Source organism: Galeopterus variegatus, unplaced genomic scaffold (assembly GCF_000696425.1).
Source record: "Galeopterus variegatus unplaced genomic scaffold, G_variegatus-3.0.2 Scaffold565, whole genome shotgun sequence".
Classification (NCBI taxonomy): domain Eukaryota; kingdom Metazoa; phylum Chordata; class Mammalia; order Dermoptera; family Cynocephalidae; genus Galeopterus; species Galeopterus variegatus.
In genome coordinates, this window is record NW_007726676.1 from 57992 (window position 1) to 84068 (window position 26077).

General features: G+C 42.5%; 1 protein-coding gene across 1 annotated transcript in view; it reads left to right on the forward strand.

The window, feature by feature from the left end:
- The window catches only part of TRPM3 (transient receptor potential cation channel, subfamily M, member 3), a 149800-nt gene that overhangs the window by 28223 nt on the left and 95500 nt on the right, over nucleotides 1-26077 (forward strand). Inside the window, exons 2-8 of the mRNA XM_008570046.1 lie at nucleotides 4577-4677; nucleotides 6061-6195; nucleotides 9207-9257; nucleotides 18092-18232; nucleotides 21794-21823; nucleotides 22569-22858; nucleotides 23508-23736. Coding sequence (XP_008568268.1) covers nucleotides 4577-4677; nucleotides 6061-6195; nucleotides 9207-9257; nucleotides 18092-18232; nucleotides 21794-21823; nucleotides 22569-22858; nucleotides 23508-23736 — 977 coding nt within the window. The remainder of the gene's footprint in view (nucleotides 1-4576; nucleotides 4678-6060; nucleotides 6196-9206; nucleotides 9258-18091; nucleotides 18233-21793; nucleotides 21824-22568; nucleotides 22859-23507; nucleotides 23737-26077) is intronic.

The following is a 26077-nucleotide window of genomic DNA, read 5'->3' on the forward strand; positions in this document are numbered from 1 at the left end:
AATGGTTGCTTTCTCATTTCCATTCTCTCTCTTCCTTGGTGGTCTATCTACCTACAATAGTATTTTTAATAGCTCTGTATTAGTTTCCTATTGCTGCTGTAACAAATTACCACAACCTTTTTGGCTTTAAACAACAAACAATGACTCATAATTCTCAGGGTCGGAAGTCCAATATTAAGGTGTGGTCAGGGCTGTGCTCCTTCTGGAGGATTCAAGGGTGAATCATTCCCTTGCCTTTTGTCAGCTTCCAGAGACTGCCTGCATCCCTGTGCTCACAGATCCTTCCTTGCATCAGTCCAGGCTCTCTTGCTCTCATCATCACATCACCTGCTACTACTTTGATCCCTCGTCTCCCTCTTATAAGATTCTTGTGATTACACTGCACTGGGCCAACCGGATAATCCAGGAGAAGCTCCCCATCTCAAAGTCCTTAACTTAATCACATCTGCAAAGTCCCCTTTGCCATATAGGCCTCTGATCATTGCCAGCTGGATGTACCATGGGCACCTCAAGCTCAATATATTCAAGAATGAAATTTTGCTGCTCAAAAAAGCTTGTTTTTTCTTGCATTGCCAGTCTCAGTTGGTCATTAGGTACCCAGGCTCCCAAACAAGAATTTAAGGGATTGCTTTAGACTTGGTCTCCCTTGCTCCCAGCTTTAAATCTGTCACCCAAGGCTGTCAATTTTGCTTTCTAAATATCCCTCCATCCCAGCTTCTCCTTCAGGGCCTCATTGTCCCTCTCCTAGAATACTGAAAAACCTTCCTAACTACTCTGCCTCCCGCCAGTCCAATGCCCCTCCAAGTTATCCTCTGCACTGTGCTACCAAAGTGATTTTTCTAAGACACAGATCCGACTGCATTGTTTCTAAGGCGAAGTCCTGCAGTGGCTGACCCACGCCTTGAAGATGAAGGGAAACTCTTCCACATCCTTTGCAAGCCTTTGCATGTGGGCTTCATCTCACTCTGCTTCTTACACTGTGCTCCAAGCACATCCATTCAATGTCTTCCCATGAATTTCCTAAATGCACGATGCTACGTCTCTCCCCCTTCTTTGCATGTACTGTCTGTCACCTTTGCTAGAATGCCTTTCTTCACCTCATTTGTCTAGTGAACTAATCCCTTAAAACTGTATGTGGTCATCATTCATGCATTTAAATCTTCCCAAGCCTCCTGCAGAAAAAGGAAACAGTAAAACCATATTTGTTATGTCTTGTCCCCACTTGCATTCGTCCCCACATCAGGCCTTTGCGCTTATGTCTCCCTTTCCTGGAATGTGTTTTCCCCGATCCTTCACGTTTTCTTTGCTAACAATTTAGGTCTCAGTTCAAACATTACTCTCAGGCAGGCCTCCCATCCACTCATTCTCACAGAGCAGCTCCTCTGCCACCATGGTCACTATCATGGTCACTGGTCCAACAATTTAGGTCTCAGTTCAAACATTACTCTCAGGCAGGCCTCCCATCCACTCATTCTCACGGAGCAGCTCCTCTGCCACCATGGTCACTATCATGGTCACTGGTCCTTTGAAGGTTCCTCCTCAAAGGTCCTATTGTCCCACACCCACCCCAGTTCAGGCACCAGCCATGGCTGCAGGGCCACAGGGGTGTATGCCCTGAGCCCAAGCTGGGACCCATGTGGACTCCAGACCCATTTCAATACTTCAGGACACTTTCCAATACTTTGTTTCCCACATGAGGTCAACCAGATGCCCCAAAGAACCCCTGTGCTTGTGCCTATGAGGTTGTCCAGTGATTCCATTTCCAGCCTTCACTTCAGGGGGCACCCTGGTTACCAGATTGCCCAGCTAGCTGGCACACTATCTCTGTCATGGGAACATGCAAGATCGAGTAGCCAGAATGGGTGCTGCCACATTGATTTGTTTACATAGACACAGCTCCCACGTACCCTGGGAGCAGCAGTGTTCCCTCACAGCACGTACACAGTCTGAAAGTACACTGTTTATTAGTTCACTTGTTTATTTTCTGCATGCCGCCCCAACACCAGTAGAATGTAAGCACTGTGCAGAGGGTGACCTTAGCTGTCTTCTTCACCATTAGATGCTCAATGCCAAAACAGTTCCTGGAACAGAAGGTATTCAATAAATATCTGTTCAGCAGATAAATGAATTATTGCATGAGATGGTGTATTCAATTACAGGCCTCCTTCCTCCTCTAGAATGCAAGCTCTCAAGACAAAGGATTCTTATTCAACTTGGTCCTCATACTGACGTTGTACCAGCCATGTGAGGAGGCACAAAATCAATATCTTTGAATGCATAAATAAATGAGTGAATAAGCAAATGAATGCGTGAATGAATAAACATATATTATCTACTCTAGTTCTTAGTCTTGTCTTCACATTAGAATCACCTGGGGAGCTTTTAAAAACTGCATGCAGGACAATTAAGTCAGAATCTCTGTGGGTGCATTTCAGGCATGCATGCACTTAAAGCTCTTTAGGCAGTTCCAGTGTGCAGCCATGCTTGAGAACAGGGAGACCAGCCATCCAGGTTTCCTCAGGATTGAGGCATCTCCCAGGATGCAGAAATTTCCCAGCTCTAACTGTGACCATACTGGGCAGACCAGGATGGTTGGTCATGCTGGTTGAGAACCACTGATCCAAACTGTCTCCCAGGACCTTTCTTGAGTGATGTATTTTCAGTTTTTGAGAAGTCAAGACTCATTGGCTTCATGCTTTTATTTGACACTTACTTAATTACACTCAGGCCTGTAGCTCACCTTGACCTCCAGGACGGCTTCCTGCCGTGTTCAGGTTTGTGCTGCTATTATTGACTGGAGTGACATACAAATTTGTGACAAACAAATGGCAAAGTGAATGATTAAACCATCACAGAAAGGCAGCAATGGCCAGTAGATCAGCTAAAGAAGTGAAGAAAAGTGTAAAATGCTGCCTTTCCAAATGCAATCCCTGTGAGCCTTCACTCTCTCTCTCTCTCTCTCTCTCTCTCTCTCCGAAATGACAGCATATTTTGACACATTCTCATCTACCATTTGTTTATGCTGGTTACCCCGGTATGAGTTTGCAGTCCCTGTCACTATCTGAGGAGATAAATAATATTCTAAATGGAAAATGCCCTGTGTAAACTGAATTAATATTCACCATTCCAAACCTAATCAATTTGCTACAAATGTGTGGTTTATGCAAAACCCATCCATGCAAAACCCACCAGCACCAGAAATGCTCTTCGACCCATGAAGGAAACATAGCACCGCTGCTCTCCAGGTAGGGTCTTTTTATACAAAGTGTGATCCCAGATCAGTCTCTGGGAGCTTGTTAGAAATGCAGGAACTCAGTCCCCACCCCAGAGCTACTGAATCAGTGTCTGGAGGTGAGATCCAAGAATCTGTGTTTTAAAAAATTCTCCAGGTTACACAAGGGTACTTCAAAGAGTTCATGGAAATATCCATATCATCTTGTAACTCTGTTTTTCAACAAACTTTTCGAAGTACCCTTGGACTTATGGACGCTCAAATTTGAGAAGTGCTCATCCAGTGAACACTCTGCCTAATTATTAATGTTAATATTTCAGAGCCCAGTGGAAAGAGGCAAGGGTAAGCAGGAAAGGAGGCACAAATCACAGTAGTCCCAGCCTCTGCTGCACACTAGAAACACCTGTCCAGTTTTAAAAAGCATCAGTGCCAGGATCCCATCCCGAGCGATGTGATTTAATTGTTACGGGGTGCAACCTGAGCATAAGGATTTTTTAAGAGCTCCCCCAGTGATTCTAATGTGCAGCAAAGCTTGGGAATCATTGATACAGCTTAAGCACCAGGAACCCTGCCTTCGCCTCATTGCTTCTGGCTTCCACTGCAGGCAAACCCAGAGGAACAGGCAGCACACACACTTGCTGTCCCTCCTTCCATCACAGCCATCAGAAGCAGCAGTGATGGAGAGAAGCAAGGGCTCACTGGCTCTGCAGCTCACCTCCAGCATGGGGAATACTTGTTCAGTTTGCCCTCTATTAGTAGCTCTTTGATCTTTGACTATTCCCTCGCACCTCTCTGAACCTCAGTGTCTTCGTCTGTCCCGTGGAGACAGTAAGATCCAATTCCCAGGACTATTTGGAGCATTGCATGTGACATGTGCAAGTGCCTGCTAACACTTGGCTAGCACATATTAGATGTTCAAATGCTCTGAGCCAGGGGAGAGTTTTCTCTCTACCCTCTTCCCCTGCTGGTGGGACATCCAGCAGCACCAAGTTGGGCAAATATTTAGGGATGTCTCTTCCTCAATTCACCAAGGCTGTTGGTGAATTGTGAAAAAACTGTTCACAAGTTAATTCACTCACACGATCTCATTTCAGTCTCACAACACCTCACCCCAGTAAACAAGATAATTTTTATTGTCCCCCTTTCTCGGATGATAGAAGGGAGGCTTAGAGAAGTCCAGCCTCACATTCTCACGGAATGGCAGGCTCAGATGCCCTGCTGTAGGGCCGGGTCTGCTCTTCGGGAAGTGGGGGTGGGGATGGAATCGATGGCAGAGTGATGGGGTGGGTCTTCGTGGTATAATAACGGATCATTGTTTTCTCTCTCCCACTTGTCTACACACAGGAGCCAATGCCTCGGCCCCAGACCAACTGAGCTTAGCTTTAGCCTGGAACAGAGTGGACATCGCTCGCAGCCAGATCTTTATTTATGGGCAACAGTGGCCGGTAGAGTATATGTTGTCGCCCCTGAAAAGCCCACCTGCTTGGGCAAGGGTATTTGTTTAAGGAGCCTCCAAGAGCGGCTCAGAAAACTGCTGCCCTTTCTTTAGGAAGGAAAATGTCCCTTAGTAGCACATCCCTGGCCTGGCTCCCTTTCTCACAGCTGGGAAAACGCTGCCACCTGGTGGGAGTTGCACTCCAAACATGCCAAATATTTACAGAATCTCGTTGATAACAATTTTCAGCTACAAATGATGCCATTTCTTTTAATATGTCTGAAAAAAATATATAAGACAAAGTTGTATGAATTAAAATTAAGGAATGAATGGAATTATCGGTTTGTTTCTGATTGTCCTTGAGGGGGCAAAAAGGAAGAGCTTGCTGCTTCCAAGCGGTGGCACCCCACACTGGTTTACGGCTGGGTCACACTCAGAATGCAGAATTAGCAGGCCTCCATGTGCAGGTGCCATCTGCTCCTGGTGGCTGAGCACAGGTCCTTCCTATTCCCAAAGAACTACATGAGGGGACCAAAGCTTTATGTAACTGTTCCTGGTTTGCTTCCCTCAATCTACTCTACCAAAAATAAAGACTTGGGGAATCGGCCATTGGGTGGTGTATGCATGCATCCACAGGAGGCAGCCCAGCAGGCTGAAATTCGATTTCTGTGCCTGGAATCACACCACTCATGGCAGGTCTCTTTTAACACTTTCTGTCTCTCAGAGAGCTTCTGCCTGGGGCTGAGCCCCTGTCTTCATTCAGTGCTAGTGGATTGCTAGTGTGGAAAGATTTGTCAAAGAGTCTGGACACTGGGAAACTTGTGTGACAGAAATTAAATAAAAATCCTAGCCAGTGGCAAATCCAGAATGCAGGTGGTTCTTTTTTTATTTAAGTGACCCCACCTTGCTTTGGTCTCGCACAGTTCTCCGTGAGATTCAGCATCTATTGAGGTCCTTTGGTCTGTTTGCTTGAGTCCCTCTTCTCAAGCCAGCCAGGGGTCGCATTCAGAGCCTAAGGATGATAGAATGAGAACAGAGACTTCCCACTTAGGCACTTCACTGGCGTTGCAGAAGTTTGGTCACAGAATTATAAGGGGAAAACCCATATAAACCTTTGCACCTTCTCAGGATCCAGAACAAGAAAGAGATTCAAGGAAGAAATAGCTTTGGAACTAGAACCCTTGACTTCTATTTGCAAAGACAGGCTCCCAAATACAGGAGAGGTCATGGTTGTCCCAAAACTGGAGCTATGAGCAACCTTGCCAGTGTGTCCGTGGATGTGCTAAAGGTTTACCAGATGTCAAAGGCATCCACTTCTAAGTTGCTCAGGTGAATGCCAAAGAGCTGCATCCCTAGACCCTGGGACAGACTAATTCAGTGACTTGATTTGCAGGTGGGGTCCCTGGAGCAAGCCATGCTGGATGCCCTAGTTCTGGACAGAGTGGACTTTGTGAAATTACTCATAGAGAATGGAGTAAGCATGCACCGTTTTCTCACCATCTCCAGGCTAGAGGAGTTGTACAATACGGTAGGGCCGAGCTAAGGCACTTTTATTTTCTCTACGTTTTTTTTGTTGTTGTTGTTGTACCTTCTCCTGCCCCCCCCCACCTGCCTGTGATTCTTTCCCTCCCTCCCCTCCTCCCCAAATGCATGGATCATTCTTCACAAATACTTCCCTAGACCTATGTAGACAACAGACACCAAGTTACCAAATTCCTCTTGTTTTAACTGCTCAGTTGTCAGCATCTAAGGCAAACAGTTATGTGATCACCTATGGGTATTGTTCTCATATTCTTACAAAAGACCACAAGGCTCTGCAAATTAGAACCTTGTCTACTCTGGAAGCCCAGAGGGTGTTTGAGGCAATTGGCAGAGGAGTATTGATTTAATTTAAGTATCAGAGAAGGCCAGTTACCCATCCTGCACCATTTCATTATCCTCAGAGCTATGAAGTTCATTCTTTTTCCACAATAGTGGAATAAAATGCAAAATATCTCTTGTTTAAAGTTACCCAAAAATATTTTTTGTTTTTTTTTTTAGTTTCATAATGATTTTCTAATTCACTCACTAGAGACACCAAGGAGTGATCACAGGGAAAACTACTATTTATGAAGTTTCTGAGAGCACTCAGCAAGTTAAGTGCATTGTCTCTGAGCTGATGCTGAAATCCAATGAATTGTACAGAGCAGATATTGCTTTCTCCCATTTAACAGATGAGCAAAGTGAGGCTGTCTTAGTCCATTTATGCTGCTATTAACAAAATATCTGAGACTGGCTATTTTATGAACAACAGAAATTTATTTCTCATGATTCTGGAGGCTGGGAAATCTCAGACCAAGGCTCTGGCAGCTTTGATGCCTGGTGAGGGCTGCTCTCCGCTTCCATGATGGCACTTGTTGCTGCGTCCTCCAGAGGAGACAAATGCCATGTCCTCATGTGGCAGAAGGGATGCAAGGGCAAAAGGGCTGAGTGTCGTGTGAAGCCTCTTTCATGAGGACCTTAATTTCCTCCTAAAGGCCCAGCCTCTTAATACTATTTCATTGGAAATTAAGTATCACCATGAATTTTGGTGGAGCACAAACATTCAGACCATAGCCGTGGCCAAGAAGTGAATTGGTTTATTCAAGGTCACAAAATTTTCAAGAAAGAAGCCAGTACTGACCCCAAGCTTCTGTCTCAGAGATTGTTCTTCTCATTTGTCACAATGTCCCTTACCCACCACCCAGAGCACAAATGGATAGAGGTCACTGACCTGTCTCCAACCAGTGGTAGGTGTCAGATGGTGCCACATTATCTCTATCTCATTCCCACTGCAGAAAATAGAAAACAGGTTAGCAGAGTGACTCAGGTTTTCTCTGCAGATTTTTCTTGGCTCAGCATACTGAAATTTTCAGTGAGAATAATGGGGTTTTCCATTTTAAAAAATAAATAAAATAAGACAGAGTTGAATGCTTGCAAATCAGTTAGAAAATCAAGGGAGTAAAGTGGTTTATCCCAGAGCTTGAAAAGAAAGAAAAGAAGTAGGAAAGTTCTAGATGGAGACAGGCAGATAGATTTCATCACTCCAATCAACCGGTGGTGGTTACCTGGAATACTCTGTTGGGAAACATATGGAACAGAGAATGGCCTCCGTAGTAACAATAACAGCTAACATTTATGAAGTGCTACGCCCTCTTTTAATAGCTTTATAAACATTGTATCATTTAATCCTCACAACAACTCTGTCAGAAAGTGGTATTATTATCCCCATTTTACAGATGATAAAACTGAGTTGCAGTTAAGTAGCTCTCCCGTGTTTAGAGCCAGGATTGGAGCCAGGCACTGACTCCAGAGTCTGCATGTTTAATCAGTACACAGTACAGCATCCCCTCGGTGGAAAACACTTCTGATGGGCATGTCCACATGAATGGGCAGGTGGTTGAGGCAGTACATGGGGAGGGCTTACTATTTAAATGTGTTGAAACAGCACTCAAGGATTTGCCATCAATAACTTAGATCCTTCAGAAAGGTCACCAAATTCAGCAAGTAAAGATACATGACACCCATTTAAATTTAAATTTCAGATAAACAACAAATGAGTTTTTAGTAGAAGTATATTCCAAATATCGCATGGAATATACTTATGTTAAAATTGCTCATTGTATATCTGAAATTCAAATTTAATTTTTCATCCTGTATATGGTCTAGCATTCCTATTCCTGAAAGACGATAGAATGGCAATTCATTTCACTTTATTCTTACTTCAAGCAAACATACATCTTTTCCCCAACTCTCTCTTTATCCCAAACACCGTGTGGCTTTTTCTTTAAACCAGGTTTCAGCAAACTATCATCCAAAGGCCAAATCCAACCCACTGCCTGTTCCTTTACAGCCTGCAAGCTAAGAATGGGTTGTTTACATTTTTCAATGGTTGAAACACCAAAAGATGAATGATATTTTATGGCATATTAAAATTACATGAAATCCAAATTACTATGTCCTTAAATAAAGCTTTATTGAAACATAGCCAAGCTGATTTGTTTATATATCATATCTGGCAGCTTTCACACTAAGACAGAAGAGTCAAACTGTTTCGATAAATACTATACAGCCCACAAAGTCTGAAATATTTACTGTCTGGCCTTTTACAGAAAAGTTGGCCAACCCTTTTTTGGACAATTTCTCATTCATTATGGATAATAAACAAATTGCCATGGCAATCTTTCATTGTATTTCCAATGTGGTCCATTGGCCCCTTTGTTTCCCCTGCAGTAAAATCAGCTCCTTCAAGGATATTTTGGCCCAGCTGTCAACAGAGTTGATGACCTCCCTTACCAAATTTGAACCTAAAACCTCAAACACGTTTTCCAGAGGAAATACAGTCCAAAAATCTGCCAGTGTGTTTGTTTAGAAAAGTTAGGTACAACTGAGCAACTAGAACGAGACCCATCTTAATGAACTGCCCTCCACCAGCCAGACCCTTCCTTCCAGATCCTTCTCTCCTTGATGATCAGAGCCCCTGACCAGCAAAACTGTTTGATTCTTCTTTATTGTTTTCAGAGACATGGGCCCTCAAATACATTGTACCACTTGGTCAGGGATGTCAAAAAGGTAAGAACCCTCTCGACCTCAGGTCAGAGGCCCTGTCTTGACTGCCTGCTGTGACTGAAAGTGCCTCTGTTTTGCATGAGCTATAGAGTATTCCTGTCCTTGCCAGACGCCCCTCATTTCACAACAGTGTGTACATGTGTCTGTCTTTTAACTCTGACACCTCTGCTTACAACACAGCTTTGGTTTTATCTCCAGTTGCCGTGGTTTTAGATGCTTTTGTTGGACAGAATGCTTTTGGATAGTGGAACCCTAGGCTTTCCCCCATGCCATGTGGATTTATGCCATCACCTGTACTTTTCCCATATGCCCCTCACTGTTTGGGGAGCTAGTGTCCATGCTGCCTGACTGAGCATACGGGGTCCCTACTAGATCCTGACACAATGTCACGTCGAGCATCAGATAGCGTGTAGGAAGCATAGCTCCCAGAACCTCAGAGAAACAGGGATTGAAACATGTATGCATTTCATCTAACACGTATTTTTTTCCAGAATATTTTTTCACACTCATCATCCCATTTTATGGGGGAAAAGAAAGGAAAAAAGAAAAGCGGGTAGATATGGATCGAGTAGAATTAGTCTCGTTTCACAAGTGAGGAGGTGAAGTACAAGGAGGTGAGAACTGTATTAAGTGGTTAGTGACAAGCTGGGATTAGAGATCAGATTCTCTAATAAATAATAATAATGAAATAATAGCTATGATTTAGTGAGGACGAGGTGCACAACATTGACATAAGCTTTCTATGCACCTTAACTCACTTGACCTTCACGACTAATCTATGAAGTAGAATTATTATTATTTTATTATTATTACTAGGTAGTATATTCCCATTTAAAGATGAGAAAAATGAGGCACAGGGAGGTTATGTTTAATCTCAGCCAAGTGTTCGTTTTTTTGACAGTCTCTTCCAGAGGTAGCTTGGGTCTGAACCCTTGAACCCATCCCAGAAAGTGATATTTGAACTCCAAAGGATAAAATAGATGGTGGCACTCCCCCACCCCACACACGTGCCCACACACACGTGCACATGTTTACCCACTGTCACCACTCTCTAGCAATTCTTTTAGTCCACAGGACATACGCAGAGAAAGCCACAAAGTGAGGTCATCAAAGGATAAAATAGATGGTGGCACTCCCCCACCCCACACACGTGCCCACACACACGTGCACGTGTTTACCCACTGTCACCACTCTCTAGCAATTCTTTTAGTCCACAGGACATACGCAGAGAAAGCCACAAAGTGAGGTCAAAAACAGGGTACAATTCCTTCATCTCATAGGAAGTCATCGGCTAGGACCAACCTTTAGGTGTCTGTAGCTATTTTTTTTTTATTTTTCCTTTGAAAGGTCAAGCAAAGGGGCTGCCCATAATGTACCTATTAACCTGCCAGACCTTTTCTAGTGACAAGTAAAGGATATAAAAGCAGAAACAAAAAAATCTAAAAATCTCTTCCTTTGGCCCTTGCAAAATTTCCTCCCATCTCCACACAACCTTAAAGAAGGATTTTTCATCCATGTGAGTGAGGGAAGCCTGCAGTGTTTCCAAAGCAAGGGGGACGATCCAACTCAACAACCATTTTCCTAGGATCGCATCTCTCAACGGCCTGCCCCATTCCCAGCCATGGGAGCACATCTGCCCTCAACAAACCCATTTCTCTTTCCTTCAAGGCTTCGCTTTTGTTTAATTTATCCTGGTTTAAAATTGCCTGTGGGGCCGGCCCGGTGGCGCACTCGGTAGAGTGAGGCGCTTGGGAACGCGGCGGTGCTCCCGCCAAGGGTTCGGATCCCATGTAGAGACCGGTCCGCTCACTGGCTGAGCACAGTGTGGGCGCAACACCAAGGGTTGCGATCCCATTACCAGTCACGAAAAAAAGACAAAAAGGAAAAAAAAAAAAAAATTGCCTGCAAGCTAAACTCAGAAGATTAGAAGTGTAGACATCCAATGTGCATTCTTTGTGGAAATATTTGTTGATCATGTTCAATAAAATGTTGTGCGCTTTTCTAAAATAATGAATAAGGTATTCTCCGCCTCATCTTAAGCTAGTTGGTGTCCCTGAAGGAATTGTGAGGCTTTCTGAAGAGACAGCTAAGCCTTTGTCCTCCAGTCCCAGCCATCAGCCAACCCAAGCCTTTAAACAGTCAGTCATCCACTTCCACCGCCCAGTCTCCCAGCAATAATGTCTTGCCTGCTTTTGAAAGAGATTTTTGCAGTTAGATTTCACTGAGTGTAAATGATCAAAATCCCTCTTCCTAGGTTCTCTTCCCCACAGGACTCTGCTTTGCAACATCCTTGTCCCTTTTCTGCAATCCCTTCTGCATTTGCTTACTTCACCTGTATTATTAGAATTCATGTAAAGTACCTTTAAGTTGGGCAATTTTTTTTTTTTAGTTTCTTATCTAAAGATGTACCTCAAAAATAATATAGATTAACAAGAAAAAACAGGATGGTAAGGATTTGGGAGGAAGGAATATTATTAGTTCACAGCAGCTTTTTTTTTTTTTTCTTTTAAGTGTGGTTCAAATATTGGAGCAAGAAGATACTTACATAAGCATTCATTTACTTACTAATTTAGTAACTGGAAAAAATGTTAACTGATCACCCAGAAGAGTACTGAACTGGTGTAGGAACAACTTATCCTTTTCCCTGGAAAAGAGGCTGCTAATCAGGTGGGGAGAGACAGAAAGCCCAGCATTGATTTCTTCCCTTGGGAAGGAGAAAGAACGGGAAATGCAGACTACTTTTATTTCTATAATAATGTCGAACAATTGGAGAGCAAGAAAGAAAAAAATGGTAATCAAAGGAGCTGGCGATGTCTACATTTTATGTTCTGTGGATGAAGGGAGCTGAATATGAGGCTTTTTATTTGTTGTGTGTTTTTTGAGAAGTGAATAACAGAGGTTAACATGCGTGCACAGCTTTCTCAGATGCTTCCAGATGACTTCCAGCAAATTAGGCTGATAAGATGCTCAGGCTACAAAAACTCAGTTTAAAATGCCTAGAAAATCCTGGGAAGCTTAAGCAATTTTGAAAATTAAAAAATATAACAATTAACATGTGCTGTCTTCTTTACTTACAAAGGGAAATATATGCATTCATTTAATCTGTGACAAAAATCAACCAGTAGATTAGAAGCCTGGCCCAAAATACTATTTGTGAGTTAGGAACACAGTCCTGTACCTTAAGCATAGTGTTTGATAATATGTCTGTAAAATTAAGTGTAGGGCTGGCCCGGTGGCGCACTGCTACAGTGCGCCGCTTGGGAGCACGGCGGCGCTCCCGCTGAGGGTTCAGATCCTACATACAGACCGGTTCCCACTCACTGGCTGAGCAAGGGGCGGGCGCAGCACCGAGGGTTGCGATCCCGTTGCCGGTCCCGGTCCGGTACGGGCGCGACACTGAGGGTTGCGGTCCGTTGCCGGACATCAAAAAAGACAAAAAGGAAAAAAAAAATTAAGTGTAAATAACTCTTAAGAACCCAGGGAGCGCATTTAGGATTTAGCAGAATGTTGTAAGTCAAACAGCAGGACATCTCCAAGTCCAGCTGTTCTTTGAAGCCCACAGAACTGAATATGGAGAGTTGCTCCCAAACTAGTTTTAAAATCTCAAAGTATTTACATGAAGGGAGCAATATCAGAGCAATGAAGTAAAAGAGCAGCTATTCAGCGTCAGTCAGAAACTTATATTGATAGACAATCCGATTTCCTGAACTATTGTCATGCATAAATCCATTGAATGTACCAATGCTCTCATATTAGACCAGAGCGGCCGAGTCTGTCTGCTTTTCTGTGAAATATAACCTGCCATTTTAGTAGCTGTCTGCTCAATTTGTGCCTCTGTGTGTTTAAAAGTAGCATTTTTCTTCCTTAAAGTAAATGTGCTAATACTTCAAATTACCTATACTATCCCTCCCCACCAAAGAAGGGTCATATTTGAGTATTACATATAGTGGTAAAATTATGAAAATTTAAAGTTCATTTATATGGAAATTAAGACCCAGAGCTTTGCAGAATGAAAAAAAAAAAGGCATTTAAGACACACTTTGGGAAAGGATATTTTCATAATCCCATCTGCTAAATTCATACAAATTTGCAAAAACGTTCATATTTTTTAAAAGACTGACTGCCTGGTCTATTACTGTGCTCACCTGCCAAACACTGGGGTAATGTCCTCTTCTCACCTGGCGATTACTTACACCAACTGCAGTGCACTTTTCCTTATCATACAGATGTCCCCAGATAGTCTTCTCCTTGCTCTCAGGTAAACCCACAGCCAGCAGTCATTTCACTCTTTACACGTACCAGAAGGAATCAACCTTGTCTTGAAGACTTGATATGAGTGTCAAAGAAAAGAAAATGTTCCTGAACAATTGAAATTTGACAGTGATATGACGAGCTGACATCTGAAAAACAGAGTTTATTCTGAAGAGCAGATTTAATAAGTAAATTTAAACTATTCTTTTAGTTAAGGCATTCTTAGGCATGGCACGGATTAAAACTTAGCTTCAGAGTAGCAGTTCATAGCATGAAAAAAGGAGACAACATTTTCAAGTTGTCCAATTGTACCTACGCAGAGACCCAAGCCTCTCTAGCTAATTATGTGAACCACGTGGCCTACTACATGTTAAGGCATAAAAGGGGAAATAATTGTTTAAGCTCTACCAATTACTAAAGTAATTACCCAAAGGGGGAGGGTTGGGGTAAGCAGAAACAGTGGGCAGAATCAGTTTTACCCAGTAGCACTTTTGGCTTCCAATTTGAAATGGATCTAAGCAAAGGAAGACTCCTCCAGAAGATTTCTGGACATTACCTGTTGGTATGTAAGGTACCATTCACCTTCTCTGCCTTTTCCAGAGGAGGTAGATTCAATTGAGCACAATCCCACCCTGTCTATCCCTTTACCGCCCATGTCTCTGAGCCCCCAGTTCCACTAACCACACTCAGGACATAACTAGAAGCCACATCGACCTTGGAAACTCTGGATAGGGGTCCACTTGCAGAAAAGAAACGAGCAGCCTGGCAGGTAGTGTTCATACAATGAGACCTTAAAAGTAACTGTGTCCAAGCCACCTATTTCCAGAGCATAAACTGAGGTCCAGAGAAAGCATGTGACTTGCCCAGTGTCACAGGGGGGCAGAGCCAGGGCCACAGCCCAACCCAGTGCTGATTCCACTATGCTCATGTCTCTGGCTTTTTCTGCATGAGTATCGTAAGGTCCCCTCAGCCCAGAAGTGCCCATCCTAGGATAAACAGTGCAGATGCATCATTAGTGACATCTGCATGTCACAGGTGGTCAAGGCCATCAGCCTCGTACTTCATCACGCACCCACACTTCCATCTCTTTCAGAGTCCACCTAGGAGGACACAGTAATCCCAAGAGGCTTAAATTGTTCCCAATTTTATTCATTTTACAAAATCTGTTTTTTCTTCTCCAAAACTTTTCTACTCTTCCTAATAAGAAATGTCAAACTAATTTCCCTTAACCTCTCTGGTCCCAAAAGTCTCTAGAAAGAAACATGTGCAATCAGCCTTGCAGGCTGAATTCAAACACATTACTTGCTAAAGTAAACTTTCCCTCATCCGGATATCACTTCAACAGGAGCATCTGACTCCCTCCTTAGTCCCCAATCCTTCAGACTGCTCTGAATTTGTTTATATGTCCTTAGGATACACATAAAACAACAGGCAGGCAAATGCTGGTGAGGGAGGGAGCCTCACTGACTTTGGGTAGGTGAACAGCACCCCCTTGTGGTCCTAGCAGTTCTTTATTTAAAAATCCATTTGCTAAAAATGCTTTATTTGCCCCTGAAATTTTTATTTATTCTGAATCTTACTACTATCATCTCTTTCCTGACAACTCCCACTCTTAAAGACATGTCAAAAGCATAAATATTGCCATTCAATATTGGTCTCCAGGCAACATTAGAGCCTTGTTCTTAGAATTCAAACTGATGCTCACACGTGAGTTTCTCAAAACAAAATCTACAGGCTTTAGGCTCACTATCACCCACATGTTAGATGCAGAGAATCCTTAAAAGATTGAAAGCAGACACACGTCCATAGACTTGCTCTGACTGCCTTTCAATCACATCACAATCAATCCTTTGGGGATTTTCCCGAAACCTGGTATTTTAGCATTACATAAAGACCATGGAGTTCAGCCCCCTTTTACTGGCAAGGAAACTGAGGCCCTGTGGGAAAGTGGCTGATCCATGAAGCACAGACAGAAACCCAGGGCAGCTCACTAGACGCTGCCGTCCTTTCTCCTGCCTGCCTCACAGTGCCAAGGAGATAACCCAGGTGGAGGGGCATCCTCTAGCAGTCATCCTTACAGGAGCCAAACGAGCTTGAGGTGAGGACTACCCAGGCATATCCAGTCTCTTGGGATCTTCTCCTCTTTACATGACAGCCTTGCCTAACCATGCAATAGAGCTGGAGGGTCCAGGAACCGTGGCCTCTTCACCTGCCCCAAAATAATGGAGAGAAATGCTTGCATGGGTGATAATTTTAAAACTCAGCTGACTTTTTATGAAAAGTGCAAGACATGAAAGTTACTATCTTAAAACTTTCTCTGAGTTCCTTTTTAAATATTTTTTTGCCATGCTTTGCATAAAGAAGTCAGACAATTAGTCTTTCTTAATTGCCCAAAGAGAGCTTAACTTGCTGATTCTGTTAGATTGATAAGATAATCTTCAAACAAAGGAGATTTTGAAATTCTGAGGAGGGTAAAGACCATTTTTGTGAAGGGACCATTCAGCTAATGAAATGGATCTCAGGCTGGGTTGTGATGGGCCAAGGTCAAGGATGGGAGGGGTTCTGTGTCTCAAGGTGTTTCCACCTCATGTGATGCCTTTCACACAGTCCCATTTTGCCCAGCCAGCTCAAATTAGCTCCCCAAGCCTGCCGTGTGCCCCAAGCCATGAGAGAGGTGGACCCCGACAGGTGGGGGTGAGAGCCAATTGAGGATAGTCTTTGAAGTCCAGCTACAGCGATCCATGTATTTCAAGTCAAATTTCCACACTGCACGGGTGCTATCCCAACCAGGGGTGACTAGAAGATTGTGGCTAGTTCTGTTACTAAGAACGCAATGCTGAAAAACCCCAAACCCAGAACTCATCCCAACCACATCAATTAATTTCACTGTTCTACTGGTTTACATTTTGAAGAAAAAATATTCTGGGTACCTGCCACACACCAGGCGCTATAAAAGGCACTGGGAATATAAAGATAAATAAAACAATTAAGTAAATGAGAACGCTTTGGTTAAGTGATAGTTTTCAGTGGGCCACCTCCAACCCTGAATCTCAAAACCTTCCAATAGATGTGGTTGACCATAGGAAAGCTGAGTAAGGATAACTGAAAACCTACCCTCAGCTTAGCAAAAGAACTTAATTACCTATTAACTGTGATTATTTTTTTACACTACGAAACTCCCAGTTCTGCCACATAATCTACCGTTGCCACATGAGCCTTATTTAGTAGACAAGTGGTCTGACAGACTTTGGTGTGTATCAGAATCGCCTGGAGGGGCTAATGCAAAGCATAGCAGATTGATACATTACACTGGCTAGGACAGAGTCTGGGCATTTGAATTGTCACCAAGTTCCCCAGGAGACTCTGATACCACCAGAGTTGGAAAACCACCAGCATAGATTGAGCCTCTTCTGTGAGGTGGCAGAAATCTCACACAGCATCCTGGGTGGGTCCTCCATTAGGGACAAAAGTGGATGAAGCCCATCATGCCTCTCCAAAATACACCTGAGGACACAGTGTCCCAGGCTTCCTACACAATGTGACCCCCCAGCCCTTCATGGCATAGAGCGCTCTCCTGCATGAAGGAACTAGACCAGACAGAGAGAGCTGATTCATCATGCCCTGTGGAACTCTCTGCAAGTCAGAATTTCCCACAAATGAGACTAACTCTTCCTTGACTTAACAGAGCAAGGATTTTCCTTAGACTCTAAAGAGCTTCCTTTTGAAGTGGAAAGCAGTTGTGAGTAAATAAGAATAAAAACTTTTCTGGTTTTGCATCTAGATATGGCATGCAGCTAAAAGACACACCATAACTCTAGGTCTCTGAGAAACCCTACTCTCTTTGAAAGAGGAAATGAAAAGTCTCCTTAATTCTGGAAAAACAGATATCCCATTGATAAAATTTCTTCTCCTATTTCTCCCCTGCTTCTCTTTAAACACAAGGGATCATATACAACTTCATCCTCACACCCAAAATCCCCTCCCTAGACACTGTTTTTATGAAAAAAATTGCCCATTTCAAAAAGCTGTCAATAGAGGTTTTGTAGCAAAAGGAGACGTGAGCTCTAAGCAAGTCCCAGCTGATGCTGGCCCTGGTAATAACTCTCATCTTCTGGAAGGAGTCTTCCCTTAGTGAACGAGAAGAAAATAAATGATCAGTAGGAGGGTGGTGACAGGCCTGGGTCAGAGGCAGAAAGAGGGGCCCAGGAACAAGTGGGGAAGCGAGTTCTTCGTGTCTGGGAGCGATAGCATTTGCCTGTCTAGCCTTGTTTTTCTTTCTGCTACACTGGTGTTTTTTTCTCCCCAGCTGAAGACTTGAATAAATATTTTGATTTTCTGTTATTGCCGACGATTACTGCATCTTCTTATTTAACTTATGTCTTCTTTCCAAGCGAGAATATCCAGGTTTCGGTTGGATCTATTTTAAGGTGAATTAATTAACCAGCATAATAATACATTCATATGTTTCTTTTTTCATTATTTTGTTTTAACTCTAAAATAGTTACAGGACCCATGAAATCGAATCCCTAGTAAACCACGTGTTCTTTTGGATTTGTTTGTTCGTGTGTTTCGTTCTTCCCTGATAGGGCAACCTGCCCCCAGACTACAGGATCAGCCTGATTGACATCGGCCTGGTGATCGAGTACCTGATGGGGGGCGCCTACCGCTGCAACTACACTCGCAAGCGCTTCAGGACCCTCTACCACAACCTCTTCGGCCCCAAGAGGGTGAGCCTGGCCCAGATTCCTGGGCCCCTCCTGGGAGGGCTGGGGCATGAGAGATTGAAGGCGGGTTTCTCTGTCTGCTTGGGGTTGGGAGCACCAGATCAGAAGGAGGTGACTACCCCCTATTCTTCCCTCTTCCATCATATCCATTGCAAATATATATATATATTAAAGGAACAAAAACAGAATGGGTGAGGGATAAATTTCTTTTTTCTCATTAGGTCCAATTCGAATCAGAAAATTGCACTGATTGTCAGCCTAAATAATCAGAGAATAGTAATGAAATTCAAATCAGCCTTATTAAGATTATTAAATTCAGCAGTTTTCAAGGTTTTGGGTCTTGGGGTCTATTTATACATTTAAAAATTGTGGAGGATTCCAAAGAGCTTTTATCTATGGGAGTTCTAGCTATGGATAATTACCATGTTAGAAATTAAAATTGAGACTCTAAAAAAAACTGTGTTAATTTATTTTAAGGTAACCCTAAGAATCTTGTTATATGTTAATGTAAATGTTTATGGAAAAAAACTATATTTTCAAAAACAAAAATAAATTAATAAGAGTAGCATTATTTTACATTGTTGCAAATTTCTGTAATATCTGGCTTAGTAGAAAACAGCAGGATCCTCATATCTACTTCTGCATTTAGTCTGTTGCAAGATGTTTTGGTTGAAGTATATGAGGAATATCTGACCTCACACAATATGAGTATGTGACAAATACAACCAACAAATATATATATTAAAAAGAGTATTAATAATCTTTATGGAAAATTGTAGTCTTTTTTGATACTACACCAAAATTTAACAAGTGACAGTTTCTTAAAGATGAGTTGTAATGTGAAACCTAAGATCATATCAATGAACTTTCTGTCCTCTGTTATATGAAAATCCATTGGTCTGTCCTGCACTTTGTATGGATCTCGTAGCATTACAGCATGGTCATCAGAAAATATTGGTTTGTTGAGTTATGCAGATGTTCCAAATGTTGACATATTTCATTATACAATTTCCAAAACTTGTATTCATTAATATCACCTCCAGTTTCAAAAGTCTTTAAATACTGAAAAGCTGTCAAGGTTGTGGGGGGTGGGGGGCAGATACAAGTTATTCAAAATTCCAATTTTTTCTTGAAAGTTTGAATTTTGTTATTGGCAACAAATACTGTCAGTCGTTTTCCTTGAAGTGACAAACCTCACTTTGGTTAGTCCAGAAATATCTGTCAACAGGGTCAAGGGTTCAGATACTCGTACTGGCCAGCTGCAAAAAAAAAAAAAAAAAAAAAAAAAATGACACCAAATGTCCAAACCTAAGTAACCATCGTCTGTCTGATAGTCATTCCTTCAAATAAAAATGATATTCCATGAAAAAAGTGACTATAATTCAATCCACACGATTGCATAAATGCTTTTCCTCAGGACAGGCCATCATAGTTGAGCAGGTAGCAGATGTGCTTTAGGCATCCGTCCCATTTTATCCCATAGAGTAGTGAAAAGACATGCAGTTAAGGGCAGAGATTTAATGAAGTTAATAGTCTTTTACACCTCGTCAAGGACATTCTTAAGGGAAATTTGTTTTGTTTTCCTGCAAGTGCATAGCAGGGGAGTCTGACGACAACTAGTGAAGTTTGGTACCACTGCCTGTCTTCTTGCTGAGGCAGCCAGTGGTTTCACTCCCCACTGCTTTTTTTGCACCATCAGTGCAAATGTTAACACAGTGTCAAACCCAATAACATCTTAGTATTACTAGGAAAATAGCTTTGACTTCTCATACCCTCTGAAAATGTCTCAGGAACCCTCATGATCCATGGACCACATTTTGAGAACTGCTGTTCTCACTGGTAGTGAGCCTGATTTTTATTTCTAACAAAGCTTTCTTCTGATTATAAAACCATTTTGTGCAACTAGAAGAGAAATTTGAGAATGCCAAAAAGTATAAAGAAAAAAAAAACAAAAACAGATTTTAGACTGATGGTCATAATAGAAGCTGAAAGAGAAAGGAAGAGAGAGAGAAAGATTAGGTTCAACTTGAATAGTCAGATAAAATTTGGAAGAACTGTAAGTGCTGTGACCTTACTATAACTTTCAAGATGGCGCCCGACCATTCTGTAATACTTAAAAGCATAGAATTGTACTCCTGTCCCCTGAGATGTTATTTTGTCTCTCCTTGTTAAAGATAAGTCAAGTTCTGTAATGTGCCAAGTGACCTTCCCTCTCTTTCTCGGTCTGTGCCTATTTTGCACATTCCCAGCATGGCCAGTGATGTTCCCTTGTGTGTTGACACTTCCCACACCACTCAGCACAATTTGCCACCATCAGCACATGCCCTCTGGCCCAACTTGCCCTTGCTCCGCTGTGCAGCAGCACAGGGAGATGGCCAGCATGAAGCATCAAACGTGTATTGCTCAATAATATCCCAAGTCTCCATGTAATAGAGGTTTTCCAGAGATTTGAGAAATATCTGATTTGATCTGTTTGATTGAATGTTTCGTTGCTCATCTGTCTTAGTCTGTTCAGGCTGCTGTAACAAAATGCCATGAATTGGGTGGCTTATAAACAACAAAAATTTATTTCTCACAGTTCTGGAGGCTGGGAAGTCCAAGGTCAAGTTGCCAGCAGATCCAGTGTCTGGTGAGGGCCCATTTCCTGGTTCATAGATGGCACCTTTTTGCTGTGTCCTCACATTGGCACAAGGGTCAAACAAGCTCCCAGGGCCTCTTCTATAAGGGCACTAATCCCATTCAAGGGGGTTCATCCCTTTTGACCTAATCGAGTCCCAAAGGCCCCACCACCTAATACCATCACCTTGGGGATTAGGATTTCAACATATGAATTGGGGTGGGGGTTGGGGAGGACAAACATTGAGACACAACACTCATTCAAGCACTGAAGGCCATGAATGTGTCAGCAAAGCAGGCTGATTATAGGAAGGTGAAAGAAATCATGGTCCACAAAAGACATTATAAACCTGCAGGCTGTACCCTTGGACAATCTCATTATGTCTCTCCAGTTTCCTGATTTTCTGTGATTCACCAAAATCACTAAATCCATAATTCTCTTAGAATTTCTATACAGTCAGCCTTCCATATCCATGGGTTCCACATCCACAGATTCACCCAATTGTGGATCAAAAGTATTCAAATAAATAAAAATAAAAAGGAGCAATACAGACAATAAAAAAATACAAATTGAAAAACAATACAATAAACAAGTATTTAGATAGCATTTACATTGTATTCAATATTATAAGCAATCTAGAGATGATTTAAAGTATATGGGAAGATAAGTGTAGATTATATGCAAATTCTATACTATTTGATGTCAGGGGCTTCAGCATCCACGGGTTTTGGTATCCTGAGGGTGGGGAGGACCTGGAACCAATCCCCCAGAGGTACCAAGGGAAGACTGTAAATAGGTTTCCTCTGTGGTGTTTTATTTAGTGAAATAAAAATAAATGCTATATGGTACAATGGAATTTTACATTACCTGTTTAAGATACAGTAGGACTCTTTTCTTACCTCTATGAAAGAAAGGTCTGACTTTGTTCACAATATTTTTTTCAACAGCCCAAAGCCTTGAAACTGCTGGGAATGGAGGTAAGTGTTTGCTCAAATTATTAGTGTCAATTACTTATTCTTTTTATTACACATTTTAAAACATATATGTAAGTTCATTTTTGTGGTAGGGCTCAATACATGATTCTACAATAAGGAAATAAAAATGTTCCAAGTGTCATGGGGGCAGCTCACAGTAGCTTTGAAAACTCCACCATGAGGTTATGTTAGGATTGCAAACAACAAAAAAATAATAAATGCTACTTGAAATACTAACTTGAAAATCAAGGAAGCATATGAATTCCAGTAAGGAAAATGTGTTCATGAGTGTTTACAAACAGCATCAGATCCAAAGATCAGAACTACTGCACAGATGCATCTAACAGGTCTGCAGAAACTCGAGATAATCTGTTTCCCATCTTTTGGTCATGTGGTTATTGTCACATATGCAAATGCTAGTATAGGGTGTCCTGTCCTTTCAGCAAAAAGGGCAGTGCTGTCCATCATGAGGACCTGTAGAAGAAAAAAATGGACAAAAGTCAAAAGAAAAAAGAAAATGGCCCATTAAAAAAATTGTTTTAATTAAAATATACACGGACATGTTCCCATAAGACTGTGCTTATGCATTTCTTATAACTCATTTGAGAGTCAGGCATGCATGAGCTGGCCTAGTTCATTTCAGGATTGGTCCCAGGGCCGAGCCAGCAGAATGCATCCAGTAACTGCTTACTGAAATGAACTGATGCATTTCTAACTCAGCCTGTGTGGCTTTCCTCTCAATTTACAGGATGATATTCCCTTGAGACGAGGAAGAAAGACAACCAAGAAGCGTGAAGAAGAGGTGGACATTGACTTGGATGACCCTGAGATCAACCATTTCCCTTTCCCTTTCCATGAGCTAATGGTGTGGGCCGTCCTCATGAAGAGGCAGAAGATGGCCCTGTTCTTCTGGCAGCATGGCGAGGAGGCCATGGCCAAAGCCCTGGTGGCCTGTAAGCTCTGCAAAGCCATGGCCCACGAGGCCTCCGAGAATGACATGGTGGACGACATTTCCCAGGAGCTGAACCACAACTCCAGGTGGGCTGGCCCAGCAAATGAGGTGGTCAGGGAGAGTGAAGGAAGGTGGGCTCCAAATACTGAAGGGTCTGAACTACCCAGAACATCAAGGAGAGGCAGTGTCACCCCAATGGTGCACGCAGAGGGTGAACACAAATAATTTTATTGCACATAGTGCTCCATATGGAGGCACATACAGATACATAGATTTCATTTCATCCTCTCAGCTACCCCAAGAGGTAAGTCCTGTTATGACGCACTTTCAGCGGAGGAAAATGAGGCTCAGAGAATTTAAATAACTTGTCTGAGATCACCACTGTGGTTGGCAAGGCTGGGATTTGAACTGAGGGCTCTCACATTTAAGAAGACATATTGCACTCTAACCATCAATTGATTGGTTGCTTCACCATCCATATGCCTTGAATTTGGAGGCTTGAGTGCAGAGATCATGCCTTGTTTGACTTATATGCCCAGTTCTAAACGTGGTGTCTGGCACATGATAGATGCTTAATAGAAGTTGGCTGGGTGTATTCATGAACAGACCAGGTGCCCTATGAAACAACTGCACCACACAGCAACCACCTCTTGCAGTTGGCCATTGGGTCCCCAGTTTTGTCATATAAGTCTCCAGGCTGGCATGAAGGACTCTTCCATCCATTCTCTCTTTCAGGGACTTTGGCCAGCTGGCCGTGGAGCTCTTAGACCAGTCCTACAAGCAGGATGAGCAGCTGGCCATGAAACTGCTGACATATGAGCTGAAGAACTGGAGCAATGCCACGTGCCTGCAGCTCGCTGTGGCAGCCAAGCACCGTGACTTCATTGCACACACGTGCAGCCAGATGCTGCTCACTGACATGTGGATGGGCCGGCTCCGCATGCGCAAGAACTCAGGCCTCAAGGTCAGTGCACCCAAGAAGGCCTATTGGCTATGAGCGGGGTGGGGTGGAGTTTTCCAAGCCAAATCTGTGACGGGACTGGGCATTATCTTATCTCAGGAGGGCGGTTCCAACCCTGGACTGTGCATCAGGATCTCCTGTATAGGGTTTTTGTTTCATATATAGAGGCTAGGGCCTCCCCAAGTCCTGCTGAATCAGAATCTCTAGAGATGACACCCAGACATCAATATTTTTCAGAAGATCCAAAGGTGATGGACACACACAGGCAAAAGCCATGTTGCATCAGGAATCCTTACCTAAGTGACCTGCACCACCACAGGCACCTGAACCCCCTGGCCATCCTTGACATCATGTCATAAGGATGTTGGCTCTTACCAGACGTGCTTGAGAAAATTTTTAAACTGAAATAAAAATGAGATAGGTTTATATGAAGAGGCATTGCTAGATAATCCTGATCTATTCTTAAATGAAAAACAAGTCACAGACAAGTCTATATAACCTCAGTCCATTTTTTTAAATTGGGTATATGTATAGTTATGTCTGTAATTTTTTGAAATAACAAAAAGGACACATAATAAATTGTTCGCAGTAGTTACCTTTGGGGTTGAATGGACAAGGTAAGGGACTTTACTGTTTTTTAGGAGAAATGGTTGGTGTATAGCTTTTGCCTTTTTTATCATTTTTAAAATGTTTTTCAAAGAAAAACTAAAAGAAATTTTTAAAAATACAGAAAAAATAGGCAGTAGAACATTGAAAGAAGATGTGTTTCTTTTTGTTTGAATTTTTGCAATGCCAGGGTTTTTTTTTAATTATATAGTTAAGGTGTGCAATGACTTTTTGATATACTTATATGCAGTGAAATGGTTACTGTAGTCAAGCAAATTAACAGATCTAACATTGATATAAAGATATAAAGTGCATAGTTAACTTTGTGTGTGTGTGTGTGGTAAGAGCACCTAATATGTACCATCTTGGCAAATTTCCAGTATACAACATAATATCAGAACTACGGTCCTCATGTTGTGCCTTTGATCTCTAGACTTACTCATCTTGTACCTCTGCAGCTTCCTACCCCTTAACAGATCTAACATTGATATAAAGATATAAAGTGCATAGTTAACTTTGTGTGTGTGTGTGGTAAGAGCACCTAATATGTACTATCTTGGCAAATTTCCAGTATACAACATAATATCAGAACTACGGTCCTAATGTTGTGCCTTTGATCTCTAGACTTACTCATCTTGTACCTCTGCAGCTTCCTACCCCCCAACCTGTATCTCCCCATTTCCTCCCACCATTTTATTGGACCAACACCCCTCACCCCACTCCACCCTTGCTGTGGGCTCTTGGCCAGAGTCACAGAGGGTTTCATAAAGTGGGTCATGACGTTCTTTCACCATGCTGCTAGTGACTGCCAAGCCTGGACTGAGGTAGGGAGCCAAAGTTGGCTCTCAGCTCCAAGGACAAGGTATCATGTCCCCTGGAGGCTGCCAGCATACCATCTGAGCCTCACCAGGCCTCCCAGGCACCCAGAATTCAGGGTTATCACTGTCTCTTTTGCCTTAACTGTTCTTAAGGCCCCATGAGCTTTGGAGCATGGGCTGTCTCTGCCTCATTACTTGAGGATCATTTTTACTGATGCTTCAGGATCTTTCTTAACCCCTCACTTAGAGCAGTTTCTACAGTGAGGTTCGTCTTCAGAAGGCTTGTGCCCCAGAACCACTTTAGGACTGAGAGCAGGGGGAGAAGACTTGGAAAACACAAGTCAGATGTCAGTACCATCATTCAGAAATGCACCTGTTTTCTGACAATGAAGAATGACATTGCGCTCTCATGAGAAAGGCCTATGTATGCAGTATCCTCACATAGAGATTTACCCACACAATGTTTATAGCTGAGAGAAATACAGTGCTGGACCCTCTGGGGCATTTTTGCAAGGGGGCTTCTTTGGTGAACACAGAGCCCACTGGGTTGTGTGTGTGCACATGCACGTGCTTGTAGGTCTGTTGTATCGTAGCAGATACCAGGGGAATGTTCTAAAATGAATAAAATGCTTTCTTACATGTACTCTCTCAAGAACAACCTAGGAGAGCAATATTTTTACAGAGATAATCGGATTACACATAATCAACTCCACTTGACACATTAGCAAGGAAATGCCTATGGGCATATGTATGAATTGATTTCACAAAATCAAGTGCTGTCCAATGGCTTAATGAAAATCTTAATTCTTTTCCACTTTTACCTTGGATAGGGTCTCTCTTTTTCCTCAGTTACCCCTTCTGGCAAAGTGGGTATTAGTTGGGTAAAACATACTTGGGAAAAATGCTTTGTTTCTCCAAAA